Source organism: Eublepharis macularius, chromosome 18, assembly GCF_028583425.1.
Source record: "Eublepharis macularius isolate TG4126 chromosome 18, MPM_Emac_v1.0, whole genome shotgun sequence".
NCBI lineage: Eukaryota > Metazoa > Chordata > Lepidosauria > Squamata > Eublepharidae > Eublepharis > Eublepharis macularius.
This window is the reverse complement of record NC_072807.1, coordinates 30,058,390-30,078,838: the sequence shown is the minus strand read 5'-3', so window position 1 is coordinate 30,078,838 and position 20,449 is coordinate 30,058,390. Positions and strand designations below refer to the sequence as shown.

Below are 20,449 nucleotides of genomic sequence, written 5' to 3'. Positions count from 1 at the left end.
GATAATTTCTGAATCTGAGAGGCTTTTAGCCCCTGGAATATATATCCAATGATGTGTTAAGGAGTGCTACAGAACCTGAAGGTGTCACCATGCTCCTCTCAAAGCTGATAGAGCTGCTCTTAGAGAGCCAGGCCGATTCCAGACGACTAACCTGAAGGCACTGCATGCCGCCATGTTCTGGATCGCGACGGGGAAAACGCGAAATATCGCGTTTTCTTGTGCGAGTTTGGCGTGATGTTGCGCCAAACTCACGCGAGAAAACACGATATTTCGCGTTTTCCCCGTCGCGATCCGGAACATGGCGGCATGCAGCACCTTCAGGTTAGTCGTCTGGAATTGGCCCCAGTCTCATCTATGCTGAAGGTGGTGCAAGCTCCAGAGAAATCTTGGATGCTTCCACACGTAACTGAGGCCTCTGGATGTCACAGAAGCTTTTGAAACAATGAGCCAGACATTGGATTTTGACATTTATGATACAGCACTAAGCCCGTTCGGATAGCCCAAAGATGATCACCCCTGAATAGAGCACATCATTATTTTGTAAAGATATATAAATATATTGACATGATTACTTATTTTTATAGGCGGTTGGTAATGCTAAAACCACACGCAATGACAATAGCAGTCGTTTTGGAAAATACACGGAAATCAGTTTTGATAAGAGACACCAGATCATTGGGGCCAATATGAGAACATACCTGCTTGAGAAATCCAGAGTCGTCTTCCAGGTTAGTTGTCTTCCAGGTCAGCAGTAAAATTACAGGGCCTCTTTGCTCATTTTTAGAGTTAGATAATGTTTCTGTTTGCCTATAATAATCCTCCATGGCTACATCCTGACATTTAAATCCTTGCAATTCTGAATGCAACATAAATCCCCAAATTGTCCTAATTCTGGACAAATAAATTCTCATGATGTTTACCTACAGATTCTTCTTCCAGGTAAAGAAAAAAAGTGCTTCTGCACAGTGGTTTCCAAATCAATGTATAGAAAAACAGCTTCTGGATTTCTGGGTTCATTTATTCTAATAATATTCCCCCACAAGCAGTATTATTATTTGGCCAGGTTTTTAAAATATACTAATTATTAGAGCAATGATCTGGCAAAGCATACAGAACATAGCACATCTTGCTTTAGAGAGAACGTGCATTTAGGTATCTTGCTTCCACAGGTTGCAGAACGACATACCCTCAGGTGCACTGAATTTTGTAAATTATCCTGTCAGCAAACGCTTTGCTGCCATTTCCGCAGCCAACCAGCTCTGGCCTGTGTCCACTGAGATGTTTTTTGATACAAGCCGTAGAAGAAGTCTCCTCACATGCATGCATAATAGGACATATGAGGATGATAATGAGGTTGTTATTGTTAGCGAAGTGGTCAGAAACTTTGTCATGTTATTCAATTCTACAATATATACTGTTCTTATTTTTTTTAATTTTATCATTGGTTGTCTTCTTTCACTTACAGTCTGAGAATGAAAGAAATTACCATATATTCTATCAGCTGTGTGCATCTGCTCAGAGGCCGGAATTTAAACATCTTAAACTGGGTATGTCTCAAAAGATTAGTTTGTTTAGTTTGTTAGTTTTTGCTTTATTGTAATAATTTGACAAACAGCAAGTTGCATCAAACAAAATTTACATGTTGAAGTTTTGAACATTACTTGTTGAATGTTGAAGTTTTGAGTGCAAGCAAAATGAAACAAAAGAGCCATGAAAACAAAGTAGATGTGAAGAGGGGCTGTGACTCAGTGGCTTGGAATGCGGAAAGTCCCAAGTTCAATTCCTGGCATCGCCAGGTAAAGGGGTCAGGTAGGGGGTGATGTGAAAGACCCTACTAGAGACCCTGGATAGCCACTGCCCGTCTGAGTAGACAGCACTGATTTAGTATAAGGCAGCTTCATGTGATGTGTGTACAGTTGAGATCTTTGGGATCACAGTGTTTTCATATGGTCAGAACTTTGCATCAGTTCTATCAAAGGCTGATCTCAGTACACAAAATGCAGTTCTCTCTGCAATTCTCCAGAAGTATATTTTGGCCACTGAAAATATAATGAAGCTTCCCTCTAGTTTGAATCAGTTATCGTATGGTCATGATAGAGAGTGCTGTCAAATCATAGCTGACCTATCGTTATCCCTGGTGGAGTTTTCAAGACTAACAGAGATACCATTGCCATTGCCTGCCTTTGCAATCCTGGGCCATTTCCACACGGCTTACCTTATTCTGCAAAATAGAGAAATCTCACGAGGAGATGCTGTCTTCTCACGAGATTTCACACGAGATTTCGCTATTTTGAAGAATCGGGTAAGCCATGTGGAAACGGCCCTGGTCTTCTTTGGAGGTCTCCCATCCAATTACTAACCAAGGCTGACCCTGTTTAGCTTCCAAGATCTGAGGAGATTGGGTTTGCCTGGGCTATCCAGGTGAGGGCAAGTTATCATATAGCTGCTGTTATTCTTATCCACAAAAGTGTACACATTTGTTAGTTTTTAAGATACCCTAGGACTCTGTTGTTTTCACATAGCAGCAGTGTTTGGTAACTTATGGCCTACTAGCAGAATATTTTCATCTTAATATCTGAAGTATCTTGTTACATGTTTTGCTTTTCACCTACAGGAAATGCTGAAGAATTTCATTACACTAATATGGGTGGAAACACTCTGATTGAAGGAGTGAACGACAGAGACTACATGGTGGAGACTCAGAAGACATTTAATCTGCTGGGTAGGTAGACAGAGCTGTTCCTTTGATAAATGTGCTTGTTTACCTTGGGTATAAATTACAGTAATTGCAAAAATAACAAGAAGTCACCAATTGTTTGTTGCAGGGCTTCTGTACTATTTGCTTCAATGGAATTTGGCAACTTCAGCTGGCGTTTGGTACTTGATTTAGGTTTCCAGCTTCCTGTGTGCCTTATAATTCAGGGGTGGAAGGTGGCATTTGCAAGGAAGAATCGGTGAGCAGCAGGTATTTAACCTTTCCTGAGCTTGCCAAATCTTCCCTGCAAATCCCCTCTGGCAGTTTGTTTTTTTCCCAAGCGGAGAAAGCCACAGCCGCCTGCTCAGTCTGCCGTGAAAATACCTTCCCCCATCCCTGCATTGAGACTGGGAAACGGCTTACTGTGTAAACTTAGGGTATAAATACAACTTTCTTGAGATCTATAGTGGGAAAGTGTAAAATAGAAAGCGGTAAGCAAATAACCCAGACAAAATCATTTTCATGCTGTCCACAGAATTCTTCTAGAATTACTTACACGGTATTGTAAGACACAACAACTGCTTTTCTCCCTGTTCTTGGGTATTTTATGAGAGAGAGATGTTATTTGTTTGTTTGTTTTCTTTTAGGTCTAAAGGAAGATTTCCAGATGGATGTTTTTAAAATACTGGCAGCCATCCTGCATTTAGGCAATGTGCAAGTAGCAGCTGTCAGTGATGAAAGATCATCTGTTAGCGTAAGAAATACCAGCAAAAAAATTTGTGACTTGGCAGGATTTATCTTGTTTTCCTTCAGGCTCTGTTAAGGGACTGTTTTTATTTGGACAGCTCTTGATTTGTATAGCCCATTGATTTATTCTAAGAGCCAATACTCTTAGGTAATGGTGTGGTTATTTATTTTTTGTTAAGCAAGATCCCACCTTTCCTCCAGGGGCACAGAGAAACACTGTAGCCTCATGACAAACCTGCAAGGTGGGCTAGCATCACAAAGAAGCAGGGGCAATGTTCAAATAGTTTAAAATTTGATTTCACTAAATGTGCACATGACTCCTATATAGTACTGTATAGTGTATATACTGTTTACCGCTATAGCATAGCAGTTAAGTGCTTGGGCTCCAAATCAGTACTCTGCTGGTTCGAATCTCAGTACTGCCATGAGCTCAGCAGGTGGCTCAGCATTCCTCTCAGCCCAGCTCCCCATCTGTATTGTGGGGATAATAACAACAACACTGATTTTGTCCACTGATTTTGCTCTGAGTGGGGCACTAATCTGTCTAGAAGAGTGGGATATAAGCACAATTGTTTGTTACTTCACAAAACTTGTTGCCTCTTTGCCAGTAAATATGCAAATTCACCATGCATTCATTTTTGAGTGTATAATTATATATTTCCAGGGGTCATTTCGTAGAAAAAGAGCGGGAGGAATTCATTAGCATAACTCATTAGCATATGCCACACCCCTTGACATCACTGGAAGTGTGTCATTAGCATAGCTGATTTGCATATGCCACACACCCTGACATCACCTATCCTGGCTGTTTTGGACCCAATCCTGGCCATTCAGGGCCGAAATTGGGCCCAAAATGGCAAAAAGGGGCTGAAAATGGCCGAAAAGGGGCCCAAAATGGTCAGGATTGGGCCACTGCTGAGTGGAAGAGTGATCCACCACCCATCAGAGGCCCAATCTGGGCCGTTTCGGCCCCAATCCAGGCTGAAACGAGCCCAAAATGGCCGAGGGTCAGGTGGGCGGAACCACCTGACGTGATCTTTTTGGGGAACTGCCAGAACTGTGTTCCTGCGCGTTCCCCCTCTAAGTGAGCCCTGTATATTTCCATATAATAGTAGTTAGTTACTTATGCATTGCCTATCCCTTGGCCTTTTCTCCTACCCTCAGTTTGGGTTGCTGTTTATATTACACAGCGTTTGGAAGTACAATCCTAAGCAAAATTGCACTCTTCTAAGCCCATTGATTTCAATAGGCTTTAAAAGGGATTACTGGTTTCTTCCCTGTTCTTCACAGGTAGATGATAAACATCTTAACATATTCTGTGAACTTCTGGATTTAGAAACTGACAAAATAGCACAATGGCTGTGCCACAGAAAAATTATCACTTCCTCTGAGACGGTGGTCAAGCCAATGACGAAACCTCAAGCTCTTAATGCTCGCGATGCTTTGGCAAAAAAGATCTACTCCCATCTCTTCGATTTCATTGTGGAACGAATTAATAAGGCTTTGCATTTTTCTGGCAAGCAGCACACTTTTATTGGTGTGTTGGACATTTATGGGTAAGTTGTTTTTTTCATACAAAGAAACGTTGCACGTTTATTTTAGGCTCTGCTAAATGATTAGTATGCACCTTCTGAATGCTAATGTAGAATAATGATGCTCTAGAATAATTGATAGAGAAGACTCATTGGATGTTGGAGGGTATTTTATATAGTAGGAAAGCAGAAAATCCTGGTAACATTTGCCTTGTCGTTGAAACTGGATAGATCTTTTGCTAAGTATTTTCAGACTGAGAGACTAAGTAGCACCTTTTTCAGTGTGCTTTCACACTTCAATCTTCTGTATCAGTGGGTGGACGTATATGGAGAGGTCAGCCTCTGTTCCTTGTAGCACTTTAATAGCATTGTTGCATTGGAACAAGTCAGCACGTTGAGCTGATGGTTGCTTCTTTGGTGGCTCTCCACAATAGTGGCAAGATCCACCTGCTGTGAACAAGTTTGTCACATTGTATGGCCCTTCTGCAGTATTGGGTCATTACACAAGAAATGAGCTTTCCCCCCACTCTTTTTGGTTGCACCAGCTGCACATCTTTCCCCAAAGGTGTGCTTCTTTCCACAGGAAATCACATTCGCCCTGCACACTGTACCTCTTGATACTACGTTTAGTATTCTTCTGACTACTATGGGGAGGGGGCGTCATGGAAGTGCTGTGGGCCTCTGCTGGATATTGTTCATGACGTTTTCAAATCAAATTTCCAATTATTTATTTCAGATTTGAAACTTTTGATGTGAATAGCTTTGAACAGTTTTGTATCAATTACGCCAATGAAAAATTACAGCAGCAATTTAACCTGGTATGATATTTTTGATTCTGTTACTAATTTGGATTAGTCTGTCTTGAAAACAAATCCATTAATTTGTAAATCATTTTTAGATCATTTTCTTAACTGTTCAGCAGGACTGGGAAAAAATCTCAAGGGCCTGATTTCCAAGGCACCTAAACATTTGGGACCAGTGTCTAGTATTTTAAAATATATATCCATTTCTGTGCAAGGATGAATCTAAAATGTTTAAATTCTGTTCGAAACATTTGGCTCTGTCATATTGGAATTTGAAATACTTTTACAGCCTTGTTCTGTTTTCTGATTTATAATATTCCATATTCCGAATAAATATATAGCATCTTCTGTTTTTGAACACCCATTATTATATTGTCATATGGAAGTTTAGGACAGCATATACTGGGTTCCCTAGCAGTCATCTAGCTAGCTAGCACTGAAGCTAGCACTGACTAGCTTCAGTCCTGCTTAGCTTCTGTGTGGTTGCTGTATCACACGGCTTCAGACAATATCCTTGTGAGTTTCTGTATGGAGGTGAAACCAACTATGAACAGTTTTCAATGCACTAGAAAAGCTCTTGTCAAGCATGTGGGGTGGGAGCATTGAGTTTTTTTCCCAAGGTGGACTTAGGGAGATGTCAGCTGAGACTGCTGGCCACTGATCAAGGAAGAAAAATGAGGGTTTATGAGAAACAGGCAGGCATTGTGGGAGAGGATGGAGGAAGCACGGAGCAGAGATAATGCAAGAATATATGGAGAACAGAGCTGAGGTTTCTGTGGAAAGGCAACTTGTATGTATGAGTGTTGTGTCAAAGGACACACTGTCCTAGTGTTTTGAATTTGGAACCAGTGAGCAGAATCTTTATATTTTATCAAAACGATTAACTGATTCCTGATTCATTGACAAGCATCAAATGTTCATATCCAGCTTGAACCTCAAAACATTTAGTCATGATGTATGTTTGTTAATGACATTTATACTTCCACCTTTTGCCCCAACAACGGTTGTCAGTATTTATTAGGCAATCATTTAATTTTGGATATGCCTTATTAATTAGCCAGTTCTGTTGTGATAAGTGTTTGACAATCTCATTATCAGCATGTCTTTAAACTCGAGCAAGAAGAATATATGAAAGAAAACATCCCATGGACGCTCATTGATTTTTATGACAACCAACCGGTCATTGACCTCATTGAAGCTAAAATGGGCATTTTGGAGCTGCTGGATGAAGAGTGCCTGGTTAGTTTCCAGATCTGTTTTGTTTTGTTTAATTATTTGTTCCGGACTGTGCCTTCGGCTTTTCTTAATACTATTTTCTACTCCATGCTTACCATTCGTGTATTTCTACAACCACATCGCCAAGACTTCACTCTAGCGTAAGAACAATTTCCTAGATTTCTTTTTTGCTTCTGTAATATAATACTTCAGTTGTGTTTGTGGGTGAAAGCTTCTTTCACAAGTTCTTTCTGTATATATCCTGGCCTTACACAAGCATCAACCTCTCGGACAGGGTGCTATATAACAACAAACAACAACATTCGATTTATATACCGCCCTTCAGGACAACTTAATGCCCACTCAGAGCGGTTTACAAAGTATGCCATTATTATCCCCACAACAAAACACCCTGGGAGGTGGGTGAGGCTGAGAGAGCTCTGAGAGAGCAGTGACTGACCCAATGTCACCCAAATGGCTTCAAGTGGAGGAGTGGGGAATCAAACCCGGCTCTCCAGATTAGAGTCCCGTGCTCCTAACTACTACACCAAACTGGCTCTCACAGTAGCTCAAAGGATCATCTTAGGCTATATCAGTGCTGCTAATCTGGAGTGACAGACTGTTCAGCCCCTAGAGCCTGGTCAAACCTGGAAACTTTATACCTTGGTCTCTCGTCACCTACCCCTGCTGAGCTGTGGCAATGAATTGCAGCAGAGCATCTTTCTTTTGCAAAAGCAGCACAGAGAGTGAGACATCAGGGTCCCACTTCCAGGTCCCCGATTTGAGACTTCTAACACCTTTATAGGACACTGAACATTGGCAAGTCTTTAAAGGTTCTTCATAACTTTGCCTAATTTCTGTGTTCCAAGGGCTCTTTTTATGTTCCATGTACAGATCCCCAACCCCATGCCCAGAGTACTAATATAAAAATGCCTAGGATAAATGACAATAATGGAAGGTCAAGCAAATTGCTGTATCATTTTTCTTTGCAGCTGCCTCAAGGAACTGATGAAAACTGGCTTCAGAAGTTGTACAACAATTTTATAAATAAAAACCCACTCTTTGAAAAGCCAAGAATGTCGAACTCCTCTTTTGTTGTCCAGCACTTTGCTGATAAGGTAGGCTGCCCTGTGTTCCTTTTTAAAATACAGATATAATGAAAATGTTTACTATATGGAATTAAGTGACAAACATCCAGGAAAGTAAAGCCTTTTACCCCAGGGACCTTTTAGTTTCTAAAGACAAAAAAAAATTGACAACATGAACTATAAAACGGTTAAGCTTCTAGGGCGCTTGTATGTTCAAACAAATGTGTCACCTCAGTCCAAAAATGCATGAACACTCTGATTGGGCAAAGAACAGTGTTATGTACACTAATACTCTGTTATCTTGTCTAAGTTAGAATATGTTTATAGCTCTTGTTTGAAATGTTCGTTGTAGCCTGGGGTGGATTCGCTATTATGAGACTTTTCCCAGTGGGCCAATGACCTGCCCCTCAACCTGGATGGTGCCAGCCCAATGGTGAGGAGGGCAGCCCCTGTGCATGGTGCAGGGTTGGTAGGGCACCACCAAGCCACAACCAGCATGGTGAAAGAGGCCCCAGGACAAGTCATGGTGGAGTGAGCCTAGCTAGTTAGGCAAGGAAGCTGTGGCTATTACTTTCTTGCCCTGCTTCTGGCATCTCTAAAGCCTCTGGTTAGTTATTGTATGAAACAGGATGCAAAATCAGATGGACCTTTAGCTTGAGCAGGAAGGACACTTCTTATGTCCTTGTGGAGTTCCTGCTCTCATTATGTTGTTGGATCAGGGTAACCAGCTTTAATATGAACTTGAAGGTTTGTAACATGGTATCTGTGAAGTGTGGCTTGGGCTACTTTAAATTGTTTTAGCAGAACATGCTGTTAGTAGAATTTAAAATATGCAAAATGGATCACGGCTAAGGGCTGCTGCAGGTGCCCTGTTTCCTTTTCCATGGTCAGGAATAGGGATTCTGTGGTCTCTCCTCCTCTGCCCTTAACCATATTGCCATATTTATGGCCGCACCAAAATTAGCCATGGTGAATGCCAACCTAACCCAGAATTTGAAGCAACATTAGTAAACAGATAAAAAAGAATACAGAAGAAACATACCCAGCCGTATTGCCTTGTATATCATTGCCTCCAAAATATCTGTCTGGTATTCACTCCTCAGTTTTGCAATGCCTGCTGAATAAGGTCTCCCATCTTTTTTGAAAACAAAGCCATGTATCCATGGCAGGTACATTTGCTACTGTGCCAAGAACGTGGAACTTCCTGAAAAGAGGTATTGCTACATTCATAGATTAAAATGGTCCACAGCCAGAGCCAGTTTTTTGGCATTGCAGGTTAGGCAAGCTCCTAATCCTTATATTCTGCTAATAATGATACTGGTTGTTGTGTTTAGTCATTGTCCTGTATAATTTGGGAACTGGAGAAACTAGTTTTTACCATTTGCTGTGTTGACATTGCTGATTGTTCCTATCTCACACAGGTAGAATATAAAAGTGAAGGATTTCTAGAAAAAAACAGAGATACAGTATATGAAGTATTGATTGAAATCCTGAAAAACAGCAAGGTTTGTAAACATGGCATAACTTTGGTTTTATAATAATGAAAGGCATTATATTGGCCATAATGCATTTATAGAAATAAGAAATTTGTTGTCTTTTATTATATTCCTAATACTCAAAGCAGATAGATGTTGTCATGTGGCTGCAAGCAACCATTTCTGCCAATAAATTCTGCGTTCATATGTTTTCTGACTTTATAGTTGCTAGAAAATGCCTTTACCTCCTTATAAAAATACAATAGCTGTTATCTCTTTTCAGTTTCAACTCTGTGCAAACTTTTTTCAAGACAATCCAGTACTGCCTTCACCATTCAGCTTGTCTATCAAAGTTAAGCCTGCGAAAACTGTGATCAAGCCACCTAATAAACAGTTCCGCACAACAGTTGGCAACAAGGTATTTTTAATATCCTCTCAGAGTCAAGAAAATGTATTATGAATGTTTGCCTAAGAACTTCATATCTGGGACCTTTTGACTTTGCATTATGATTATATGAAATCTCCATTGCATGGCAACTGTGCCACAGAGCAGAATTCTGAATTTAAAATAAACCCAGCTTCTGCTTTGGGATATGTGTAGCTTTCGGTACTTGCCGGGCATCTTGCTTATCTTAGCTATTATGTATACAAAAGTCTCTTTCCCACTTCTGTCATACTACAGTATGAAAGACTAAGCGAATGTAAGTGGGTAGAACCTCCTCATTTCCCCCTTGAAAAGATTCCCTCTGGGCCTCCCCATGCAACACACAGATCCACCCCAAACATTTGAAAAAATCACATGACTTGCTCAGTTCCCTGGGCCCCTGGGATGATCAGGGTCCCAGAATTTTGGCCCCCGCCCCCCTTCTCTAAACAGCTCAGTGGAAAGACCAGTCCTATCCTGCCCATCAAGTTTGACAGACCCTTTCTTAATTTGGAGGTGTTCCATGTTTTAAGTAGGGGTGTGTGGTTCAGATATCCGATTCGGGAAAAATTCCCAAATCGGACCTGATCCGTAAAGATTCGGGATTTCTGAATCGGAGCCAGCATGCTAAACCTGAAGCGGGAAACCCGAAGCGACCTGGCCCTGCACACCCCTGGTTTTAAGCTGCACTTGTATATATGTTACGTTTCCTTTGACAAACTAGGGCTGAATCAAGGTTTTGAAGTTTGTAGAGAAGGATAAATTAGCCAATTTGCTGCCTTCATCTTTTCCAGTTCCGCAGTTCCTTGTATTTATTAATGGAGACACTTAATGCAACCACGCCTCATTATGTACGATGTATAAAGCCAAATGATCAGAAGTTACCGTTTGAGTGAGTAAATTTGTTCAACTGAAATATAATTATCAATACGAAAAACTTTAATGAAATTGAAGCAGCTGCATGACAGTTGCTCACAGACCCTTTTCCTTTATCATGACAAATATAATGAATGAGAAATCTGTTGCCCATGAAATTTCAGATATGTATTACATAAATTATTCCAACAGGAAAGTAGGGTAAATTATTTATCATGTACAATTGTATTTTGCCCATTACAGCCATTCATTTATTATTATCTAGGTTATAGTATTATAGGACAAAAGAGGTGATGTGATGTAAGACAAAACATGTTATATTTTTATAGGGCAAAAGTCTTAATAAATCTGGCATAAATAACTGTTTTATTCTGTGCCCTTAGATTTGATTCAAAAAGAGTGGTTCAGCAATTACGAGCATGTGGTGTTTTAGAAACAATTCGGATTAGTTCTCAGAGTTACCCATCCAGGTATGTAGCGGTCCCCTTTTGGTTTCAGTGTTTTCACTTCTGCCAATTAGATTACATCGTTTTAATGCTCATTTTATTTGGTAGGTGGACTTACATTGAGTTCTACAGCCGTTACAGCATTCTCATGTCTCAGCATGAACTCTCTTTAAATGATAAGAAACAAATTTGCAAGATCGTTTTGCAGCGGCTAATCCAGGTCAGTTTTTTTTTAAAAAAAGCAGCAATCCAAGATGTTGGTGCTTATTAATTTAATACTAAACTCCCAGTCCTCATTTTTGTTATATGTAAATGAAAATATATTCTTTGCCTGAATATTTTACTTATTTTATGAAATCTAGCATTAGAATGTGTCTCTTGCTGCAATGGATTTTAAATATATTTAACATTTCTTTCATCTCTTCCTCCTCCCACCTCAGGATCCTAGCCAGTATCAGTTTGGCAGAACAAAAATTTTCTTTAGAGCAGGGCAAGTTGCTTATCTGGAAAAGCTACGGTCCGATAAGTTGAGGCAAGCGTGCATTGTGATTCAAAAGAATATCCGAGGATGGCTCCAGAGAAGAAAATTCCTCCGTATAAAACAAGCAGCAGTTACGATACAGCAGTATTTCCGAGGACAGCGCACTGTACGGTAAATTGCACCATAGTCCTGTTACTTATTGACAAACATGAATCAGAGGAAGGACAGAGGTCATGCCTGAAATTCCTTCTGGCAATTGCTGTGCCAGAACAGATATTTATACCCAGTCTATGAGTCATTGAGTCTCTCTGCACGAGACATCTGACACATGAAGAATACATGTCAGGAGATGCAATGTTAGCTGGGAAGGGTAGCAGGGCACACACTGGAGCCGTGTGAAGGGGCTGTGAAATGCCAGAAGGGAAACTTCAGCCCATTATAATCTCTCCAGGTCCAAGCCAGGCTCTGGAAGGCAGCTCCAGCCCATTTCCATTCCTCGCTGCCCTCTGGTTGTGATCCCACAGGGTTTTAGACTGGAGAAGTGAAATTGACAGAACCTTAGGGGAGGCGAAGATGAAATTAATAAACCCTCTGAGGAACGATCTCCACCAGTTCTGTCTTTTAAAACTACACTCCCTGGATAACATTGCATCTCCCTACACTTGATGAACACATGCCGAGGTGTCTTGTGTAGAGAGACTACATAATAAAGTCGGGATCTTCTAGCAGCAAATGGTTCACTTGTGGAACATATTTACTGAGAGACAGCTGGGGTGTCACATGCAAAATCCAAAAGCGAAGTCATTAAAGTTTTGTACTACCTGAATGCAGTTTTTCTTTCTTTTACTTGTGATTAAAACTATTGGCAAACCTTCTATTGCAGCTTGATTAAAATTTTGGTACAGTTATCAGGATTGGATAAAATTGCTTCAAGAATTGCTAATTGGCTGTCCCATCTTTAGACAGGGTAAAATGGGAGAATGATATAAGCTCTTTTGGGTTCCCATTAGGGAGAAAAGCAAGGTATAAATGAAGTAAATAAATAGTTCAGACAGATTGTTGTCTGTCTCAGCTAAATCCTCGTTACTTTCTGCTATTACGGGTCTCCAAGCTGTTCTGTTCCACAGCCTGTCCACAGCCTCCTACGTGGCATATGGCTGTAGTAATACTGGCCAACACTGTACAGATTAATGAGATATACATATGAAGCACTGTACTGGAACACATTATGTAAATTCTTGCAGCTGATATTATGTGTGAAATGATTTATGAAGAATCGACTGACGATCAGAGTTCTCTTGCAGAAGCTGTTGTGTTCATGAGCTTCTTGACCTAAATGTGTGCAGCAAATTAGATATGAGTGCTGCTGGGTTTACAGGTGATGTTCATACTGGTTACCTTTGTACAGGTAAATTGTGTGTGGAGTGTTTCTGAGAAATTCTAGGCAGGGAATTGAGTTCAAATGCTAAGGATAGTTTTATTTTCTCTTTAGACAAGCTATAACTGCAAGAGCCCTAAAAGAAGCATGGGCAGCTATTGTTATCCAGAAGCACTGCCGGGGACACCTCGTACGTAGACTCTGTCAGCTTATCCGCGTGGCTGCTTTGACAATCCAGGCTTTTACCCGAGGATTTCTAGCGAGGAAGAAATACAGAAAGGTGAAAACAACACATCACTAAACGTTCCATTATGATTCCCCAAATCTATGTGTTAGTTTATTGTTAAGTGAAGAAATAAATGCCCACAATGGTTATAAATGTACCATTCTTAAGACCAGTGCTTTTTTTCCTAAAAAAATGTTTAGGGGTACTCTCAGTTGGAGCTGGTTTAGTGGGAATTCCAACATTTTAAAATTTTTACTTTCTCCCGTTAGATTCACAAAATGTTTAGGGGTATGTGTACCTCTGTGTACCCCCAGAAAAAAAGCACTGCTTAAGACATAGCTCTGACATTTGTTAAATGTTAGATGCAGAATTGTAAGATATATTCTAGCCTTGTAATGATATATTCTCAAATCTGTAAACGATTGGCAGCATTGACCAAGCTAACCCTACCATGCTTATCTATGCAAAGTAATCTGTACAGTAGAGCCATAGTATAGTGTCACAGAGTGAACCTGTAAGTCTCAACTCAAATCTTTTTTAAGTCAGAGTGTGTTGGTGGCCATAGGAAGCAACCGCAGCCTCCCACCTATGGCTGTAGTAACACTGGCCAACATTGTACGGATCAATGAGATATACATATGAAGCGCTGTACTGTAACGCGTTATGTAGGTTCTTGCAGTTGATATTATGTATAAAATGATTTATGCAGAATCGACTGACAATCAGAGTATTACTGCAATGATATACTGTTTCTGACAGTGGTGAATCTGTATTTGACCAATAGGGTTATGCGATCTACATTGCATACCATTTGGTGAATGCGTGAAAGCTTCTTCTTGCAGCTGTTGGATGTGCTCAAACCTGTTTCCCTTGTATCTTGCGCAGTTGATATATTTATCTTGTAGCATCATTTTGATTCAGTCTTCATTGATTCTCGGTATATATGTTTGTTAAGTGATTCCTTCTGATTTCTTACACAGATGCTTGAAGAACACAAAGCTGTCATTCTCCAGAAATATGCCAGAGCTTGGCTTGCTAGACGCAGATTCCAGAATATTCGCCGTTTTGTGTTGAATATCCAGCTGTCATACAGGGTACAGCGACTGCAGAAAAAATTGGAAGACCAGGTAAGAAAAAGCATCCATTCAGGCTGGGCATTACTGTTCTGTGAATACATTCATTTCACTTGCTTATAAAAGATTTGGATGTTTATATTCCGTAAAATAATTACTGATCGGCCAGAAATGAATCAGTTGTGGCAAGCAAGGGTTTTCCTGAGCATCTGTTTCATTTGATCATCACAAACCTGCAGTTAATGCTAATTTAACATCCCATATTAAATGTCAGATTAACATTAGTATCGAATGTTAGAATATGATCATGATTCGTTCTCTTCTTCTGATTGTTCTACCAATGGCGAGGATGGTATGCTTAGAGCAGGGGTCCCCAACGTGATGCCCGTGGGCACCATTGTGCCCACCAGCACCTTTCCTGGTGCCTACCAAGTGTTTTTAGAAAGTGGGTGGAGCTTTTGCCAAGCATGACTTCTGTTTGGCCATTGGAGATTTGATTGGTTGCAGCAACAAAAATGGCTGCCACAAAATGGCAGCTGCCGGAAACAGAGCCAGCCCCAAAAGAGCTGCTAGAGCTTATCTTCAGTTACCCAGTGAAGATCCTTGTGCTGTGGAAGCAGTGTGCGCCAAAGAAATGTTTTTAAAAATCTGCACAGCCGATCAATACTCCAGATGGCCAATCAGAAGCCATATTTTGCAAAAGCCCCCCCTGGCCCCACCCACTTACTAAAAACACTTGGTGGACATCTGGAAAGGTGGTGGCAGTCACAACTGTGCCCATGGGCACCGCGTTGGGAACTCTGACCTGGTTCTTTAATATAAATGAACCTTCTCATACTGATAGCAATCTATATTGGTAATAACTGTGCTTATAACCACTTTTCACTTAGAATAGTTTTGAAAAGGGGAGAGATTTTGGTTTGATCGAAGCGATAGAACAGTGCAAACTTCATGAATATATTTGAATCTTTTAAAAATTATTTTTAAAATATATATTATTGCATATAGGATTTGGTAAATAAAATATATTGGAACTGAGCCTCTTGGTTTCTGTGCTGAAGGGGACATGCAAGACCAACTGTCTTAACAGACAAACAGAAAATTTCCCTGGTCTAATCTTAATTTTGTATTTATTTTAGAATAAGGAAAATCATACTTTACTGGAAAGATTGACCACTCTAGCTTCAAACCATTCAAATGATGTAGAAACAATTCAGAAGCTTCAACTGGATCTTGAAAAATTAGCTACGCAAAAGAAAAAATCTGAAGACAGAGAGAAGAGAAGCAAGGATGAATATGAACAGGTATATCTTAATGGAGATTGCAATAAAATAACAACTCAGTCATTAGAATGGCAGTGAGCATGAATAGGAATAATGAGCGCTGTGGAACAATTATGCACTAATTACATCAGTGGGCTATCATAAATGGGTGACCCGTCTTTTAACAGAGTTTGTACTGTCTTTCCTTTTTCTTTTCAGAAAATCTCAAAACTTGAAAATCAGAATTCAGAGCTACAAAAACAGAAGGAGGAACTAGAAAGGAAGCTTCAAGAGAAAACTGAGGAAATGAAAGGTTCAGTAATTCACAGAGCATATGGGGTAGCTTGGAAATTTTGAGTAATGTGTGGAGAATGTGCAGCAGAATACAGAGCAAGGTCTGCAGTGTTTGTAAATCAGGACAAAAGATGGGATGCACTGATGTCCTGGCAAACCCTTATGGATGGTAGAATCAGCTCCCATTCATTTCATTGAAGCTTGTCCTCATGAATTGTGCCCCTTGATGTTATGCTAGCATTTCGGAGGTGGTCTTAGCCAATGGGCAGCTGCCCTGGGCCCCGTGATGAGAGTGGCCCCTCCCCCTCCCAGGAGCATTTGCAGCATTTTAGGGCCTTGTGCTTGATCAGGATGAGGGTGATTGACCATGCCACCATGCTAATCGTAATTCCCTGTATTTTAAACTCCTTACAATCCCCAGTCATAGGTGTGCTTTCATGCTTACCAGTTTAAATGTTCTGCTGACGGCAGAACTGAGAAGGCAATTCACTGAAACTCCATTGTCAGACCACTTCTGTGGTTGTGTGCCTGGTGCAATAGAGGCAGTAGATCATCTTTTGTTATACTGTGATCAATGGGTGTCCGCAGGGCTCTTTGGATTGCCCCTGTTTTGTCTAAATATCAGCTTCCTCCTGAGTCCTGGGCACTATATTATTAGCAGACTTTGATCCAGAAATAACTCAATCTGTTGCAAAATATTTGGCCTTGTGTCAGATATAAGGGCAGATACTCTATTCTGAATCTTTAGAATCTGGAAGCTGAACATCTTCTTTTTCTCAAGTTAGTTGCATTATGGGGTCTTTAATAACCCCAAAATTAATTTTTAAGCAAGTAGCATTTTGGCTCCTCAAAACTTGTATGACACGTATCCCAGCTTGTTTTATCAGTTCCTTTTGAAAATTAAGCACTTTAAAGATTTGTTTGTTGGAAATGAATTGCTACTCATGCTTTATTCTATGATTAATTTTTTTTCCGCATAAAAGTTTTTAAAATAGGGAATTATCTTTCTGCAGATAAAATGGATGACCTGACAACACAGCTGTTCGCTGATGTTCAAAAGGAAGAAAGACAACGGATGTATGAAATTTAGTGTGGCTTTGTGTGTTACAGAGACCTGGGTTGGTGAAGAGGGAGGGGTGGCTTTCTCTCAAGTCCCCCTCCCCTGGCTTCCTTGTGCAGCATCAGCCTAGGCTTGGTGGGTGGGGAGGTGGGTGGTCGTGGTCTGTTGAGCTTCTGTGACACTTACCAGACACTTTCTTAGCCACAGCCCCAATTCTCATGTGGGGACCAGGGGCAGAACAGGGATTCTGTTGGTGTACAACTCATCTGGCTGCCTAACAATGTCCCTGACTGAGTTGACAGAGGCAGTCTTGGACGTGGCATTGAGGACCCCAAGGTTTGCTGTCCTTGAGGACTTCAGTGTCCATGTTGAGGCTGCTCTAACAGGAGCAGCTCAGGACTTCATGGCCTCTACGACAACCATGGGACTGACCCAGGTCATATGCTTGATTTGATTTTCTTTGGGGATAAGGCACATGGTTTGGTAATGGGGGGATTTTCCGCTCTGCCCTTGTCATGGACTGACCAATATCTGGTAAAAACCTCTACAAGGATAGGGAGGCAATTAGGATGGTCTATCCAGAAGACTGATGGACCCAGAGGGCTTCCTGATGCCTCTTGGGGACTTTCCAGTCATCAAGGTTGCCACTCCTGTTGCCGCCCTGGTTGACCTGTGGAATACAGAGATGAGACCCGGGCCGTGTGAGTGTCCACTGCATCTGGAATGTCCCTTGGTTGACCAAGGAGTTTTGCAGTACAAACCTAAGCAGAGTTATTCCAGTCTAAGTAGCCCATTGACTGGAGTAACTCTAAATAGGATTGCACTTGGATAATGAAACAGTTGGGCATACAATTAGAGTACAAGTGGGGAAAAACTCAAAACAGATGTGACCAAACACAAGGAAGAGTGCACTGCCATGCCAACTTTGCGGCAGTGATGAAAGTGAAGTGAGATCACTTCTCTGCTCCCTTGGCATCTGCACTGTGCCACCTGGTAGAATTTTCTGTGTTGTAAAGAGATTTTTATCTCAATCCCTAGAGGATGTTGACCCAGAAAATGTACACAAGAACATAAGAGAAGCCATGTTGGATCAGGCCAATGGACCATCCAGTCCAACACTCTGTGTCACACAGTGGCCAAAAAACCAGGTGTCCTCAGGAGGTCTGCCAGTGGGGAAGGGACACTAGAAGCCTTCCCACTGATTGCCCCCCCACAAACACCAAGAATATAGAGCATCACTGCCCTAGACAGAGAGTTCCATCTATACCTTGTGGCTAATAGCCACGGATGGAGCTCTGCTCCATATGTTTATCCAATCCCCTCTTGAAGCTGTCTATGCTTGAAGCAAGTACAGTTCCACTGTGATTCCTTTGCAGTGCATTTTGCAGATAAAATTTAGAAACCACAGTCGGACTGGTTCATTCGAAGATGTTGTGGGATGTTATGTCTTAGTTTAATTGATTACTCTCAGTTGGTGAGGCCTGACGGAGTAGACAAGTTGCTTCGAAATGTGTAGCCCCACCACCTCTAGTCTTGCCCCTTATGGCTAATGGTATTATTTGCACTCAGGGCAGAGATACGGAATATATTTCAATTTCTTTCTGAATCTCTGTAGAACTCTTGAGAAAAACTTTCAGAACCAGAAGCAAGACTCTGAAATAAAGATTGAGTCCCTAAAGGCAGAAATAAAGACTCTCAAAGAAGAAAATGAGCAGCTTCAAAATCAAGTTCAAGAAGAACTTCAAATGAATACCGGTTTAAAAATGGAAGTAGTAGAACTTACAAACCGGGCAAAGGTAGGGGGTAATAATTTAAGCAGATACATCCAATGAAAAATACTAAGCAACACTCAGGTTTCTGTAACATTTTGTTTGCTAAGTAGTATAAATAGAAAATCCCAGTATACACTGTATATTATATTTGCATCTTTTCAGCCATGTAGCTTACTTCTCTTGAATACAATCCAGTGGGAAGTTCTCCTATGCAAGGGATTTGACATGCAGCCTCTTATGCAATTCCCCTTTATTTTAGCAGGATTTGTTCAAGAGGATTTATCAGTAAATTGTGTCGATTATTTGGTACGATTTTTATCCTACCCCTGTGCCAAGGATATAACTGTTTTTTAAAAGGAGCAAGAAACAAACTGCAGTTATTGTGAGCAAGAAAAAAAACCTTGGTCTGCTAAAACACTTCAAACATCACAATACATTATGACTAGATTAAAGACTTCCTAAACCAGCAGTCTTGGCTGTGCACATGAGTGGAGGAAAGAGGGAACACACAAATCCAACAAGCTGTTCTTGTCATGTCACAAACAAATTGTGGCTTGTTCAGCAACTATGGGTTAAGAAGAAAGAGAGAGAGCACTGTTGATTGAGACTATGATGAAAACTGGAAGGAGAGAGACCTCTCTCAGATTAGGGCCCGAGTTTTAAGGATCAGAGCAATTCTCAGGGGATACTAATTTCTTCTGAGCAGAGAGGTTATGTGTATTTTGGCACAGAATCCAACCATGACATAATTATAGCGCAATCCTTAGCAGAGTTACTTCAATCTAAGCCCACTGAGTTCAATGAATTTAGACTGGAGTAACTCTGCTCAGAATTCCACTGTTAGTCAGACTTCGTAATAAAAGTCTCTGAGTGGCTGTCGATGAGGTACTACATATAAGACTGAAAAAATGATGTAACATTAAATTATGGTCTTGATAGATTAAAATCTGATGGATCCGCTGAGGTCCAGATACAACATCTATAAAACCAAATCCAGGTCTTGAGATGCCAGTTGGTAATCCCTGGAGAAGTACAAACAGTTTTAAAATGTTGCCAAAGGCAGAGTAATGTATTCTTGTTTGCTTCGCTAATCAACCTGTAACATAGAAAATTCTTCATGCATTTATTCTCAAATGGGAAAACATCCATAAGCAGATTAGTTGTATTCAGATGGTAAATCCTACAGATCTCCTGGTCTAATTTTTATATTAATATAGTCAATGATGTGGGAATTGGTACAGAGCCTGTGTGGCTCTGTGATGAACTAAATTAGTGTAGCCGAACCTCCCAAAATTGTCCATTTGCAGGCATCGCAACATGACCTGAATATACTGTCTCTCACCCTAATTCTAAGTAGCTTGATGAGTAAATAATACTGACTTCAGAGTGACTTGCTTCCATGGAAACATGCTTTAGATTGCAATCTTCTTCATTTTTGTCGTTCACTTTATTCCATTGAATTATGTTTCATTCAACCCGTTCGACTACTTCAGACAATACCTGAATTGCAAAAAGAAATTGAACTTATTCAGACTCAGAAAATGGATGTGGAGAAGCAGCTACAGTCCCAGAAGCGTCAAATGAGAGGTAAATGTTGATAAA

At 40.7% G+C, this 20,449-nt stretch overlaps 1 protein-coding gene across 1 annotated transcript in view; it reads left to right on the top strand.

The window, feature by feature from the left end:
• The window catches only part of MYO5C (myosin VC), a 50,595-nt gene that overhangs the window by 10,116 nt on the left and 20,030 nt on the right, over window positions 1–20,449 (top strand). The window contains exons 6-26 of the mRNA XM_055002940.1: window positions 585–728; window positions 1,466–1,547; window positions 2,615–2,722; window positions 3,343–3,449; window positions 4,733–4,998; window positions 5,711–5,792; window positions 6,876–7,016; window positions 7,985–8,110; window positions 9,502–9,585; window positions 9,839–9,973; window positions 10,774–10,871; window positions 11,239–11,325; window positions 11,410–11,521; window positions 11,742–11,953; window positions 13,275–13,440; window positions 14,367–14,513; window positions 15,599–15,763; window positions 15,941–16,034; window positions 17,029–17,092; window positions 18,691–18,871; window positions 20,341–20,434. Of these exons, the coding sequence (XP_054858915.1) occupies window positions 585–728; window positions 1,466–1,547; window positions 2,615–2,722; window positions 3,343–3,449; window positions 4,733–4,998; window positions 5,711–5,792; window positions 6,876–7,016; window positions 7,985–8,110; window positions 9,502–9,585; window positions 9,839–9,973; window positions 10,774–10,871; window positions 11,239–11,325; window positions 11,410–11,521; window positions 11,742–11,953; window positions 13,275–13,440; window positions 14,367–14,513; window positions 15,599–15,763; window positions 15,941–16,034; window positions 17,029–17,092; window positions 18,691–18,871; window positions 20,341–20,434 (2,695 nt within the window). The remainder of the gene's footprint in view (window positions 1–584; window positions 729–1,465; window positions 1,548–2,614; window positions 2,723–3,342; window positions 3,450–4,732; window positions 4,999–5,710; window positions 5,793–6,875; window positions 7,017–7,984; window positions 8,111–9,501; window positions 9,586–9,838; window positions 9,974–10,773; window positions 10,872–11,238; window positions 11,326–11,409; window positions 11,522–11,741; window positions 11,954–13,274; window positions 13,441–14,366; window positions 14,514–15,598; window positions 15,764–15,940; window positions 16,035–17,028; window positions 17,093–18,690; window positions 18,872–20,340; window positions 20,435–20,449) is intronic.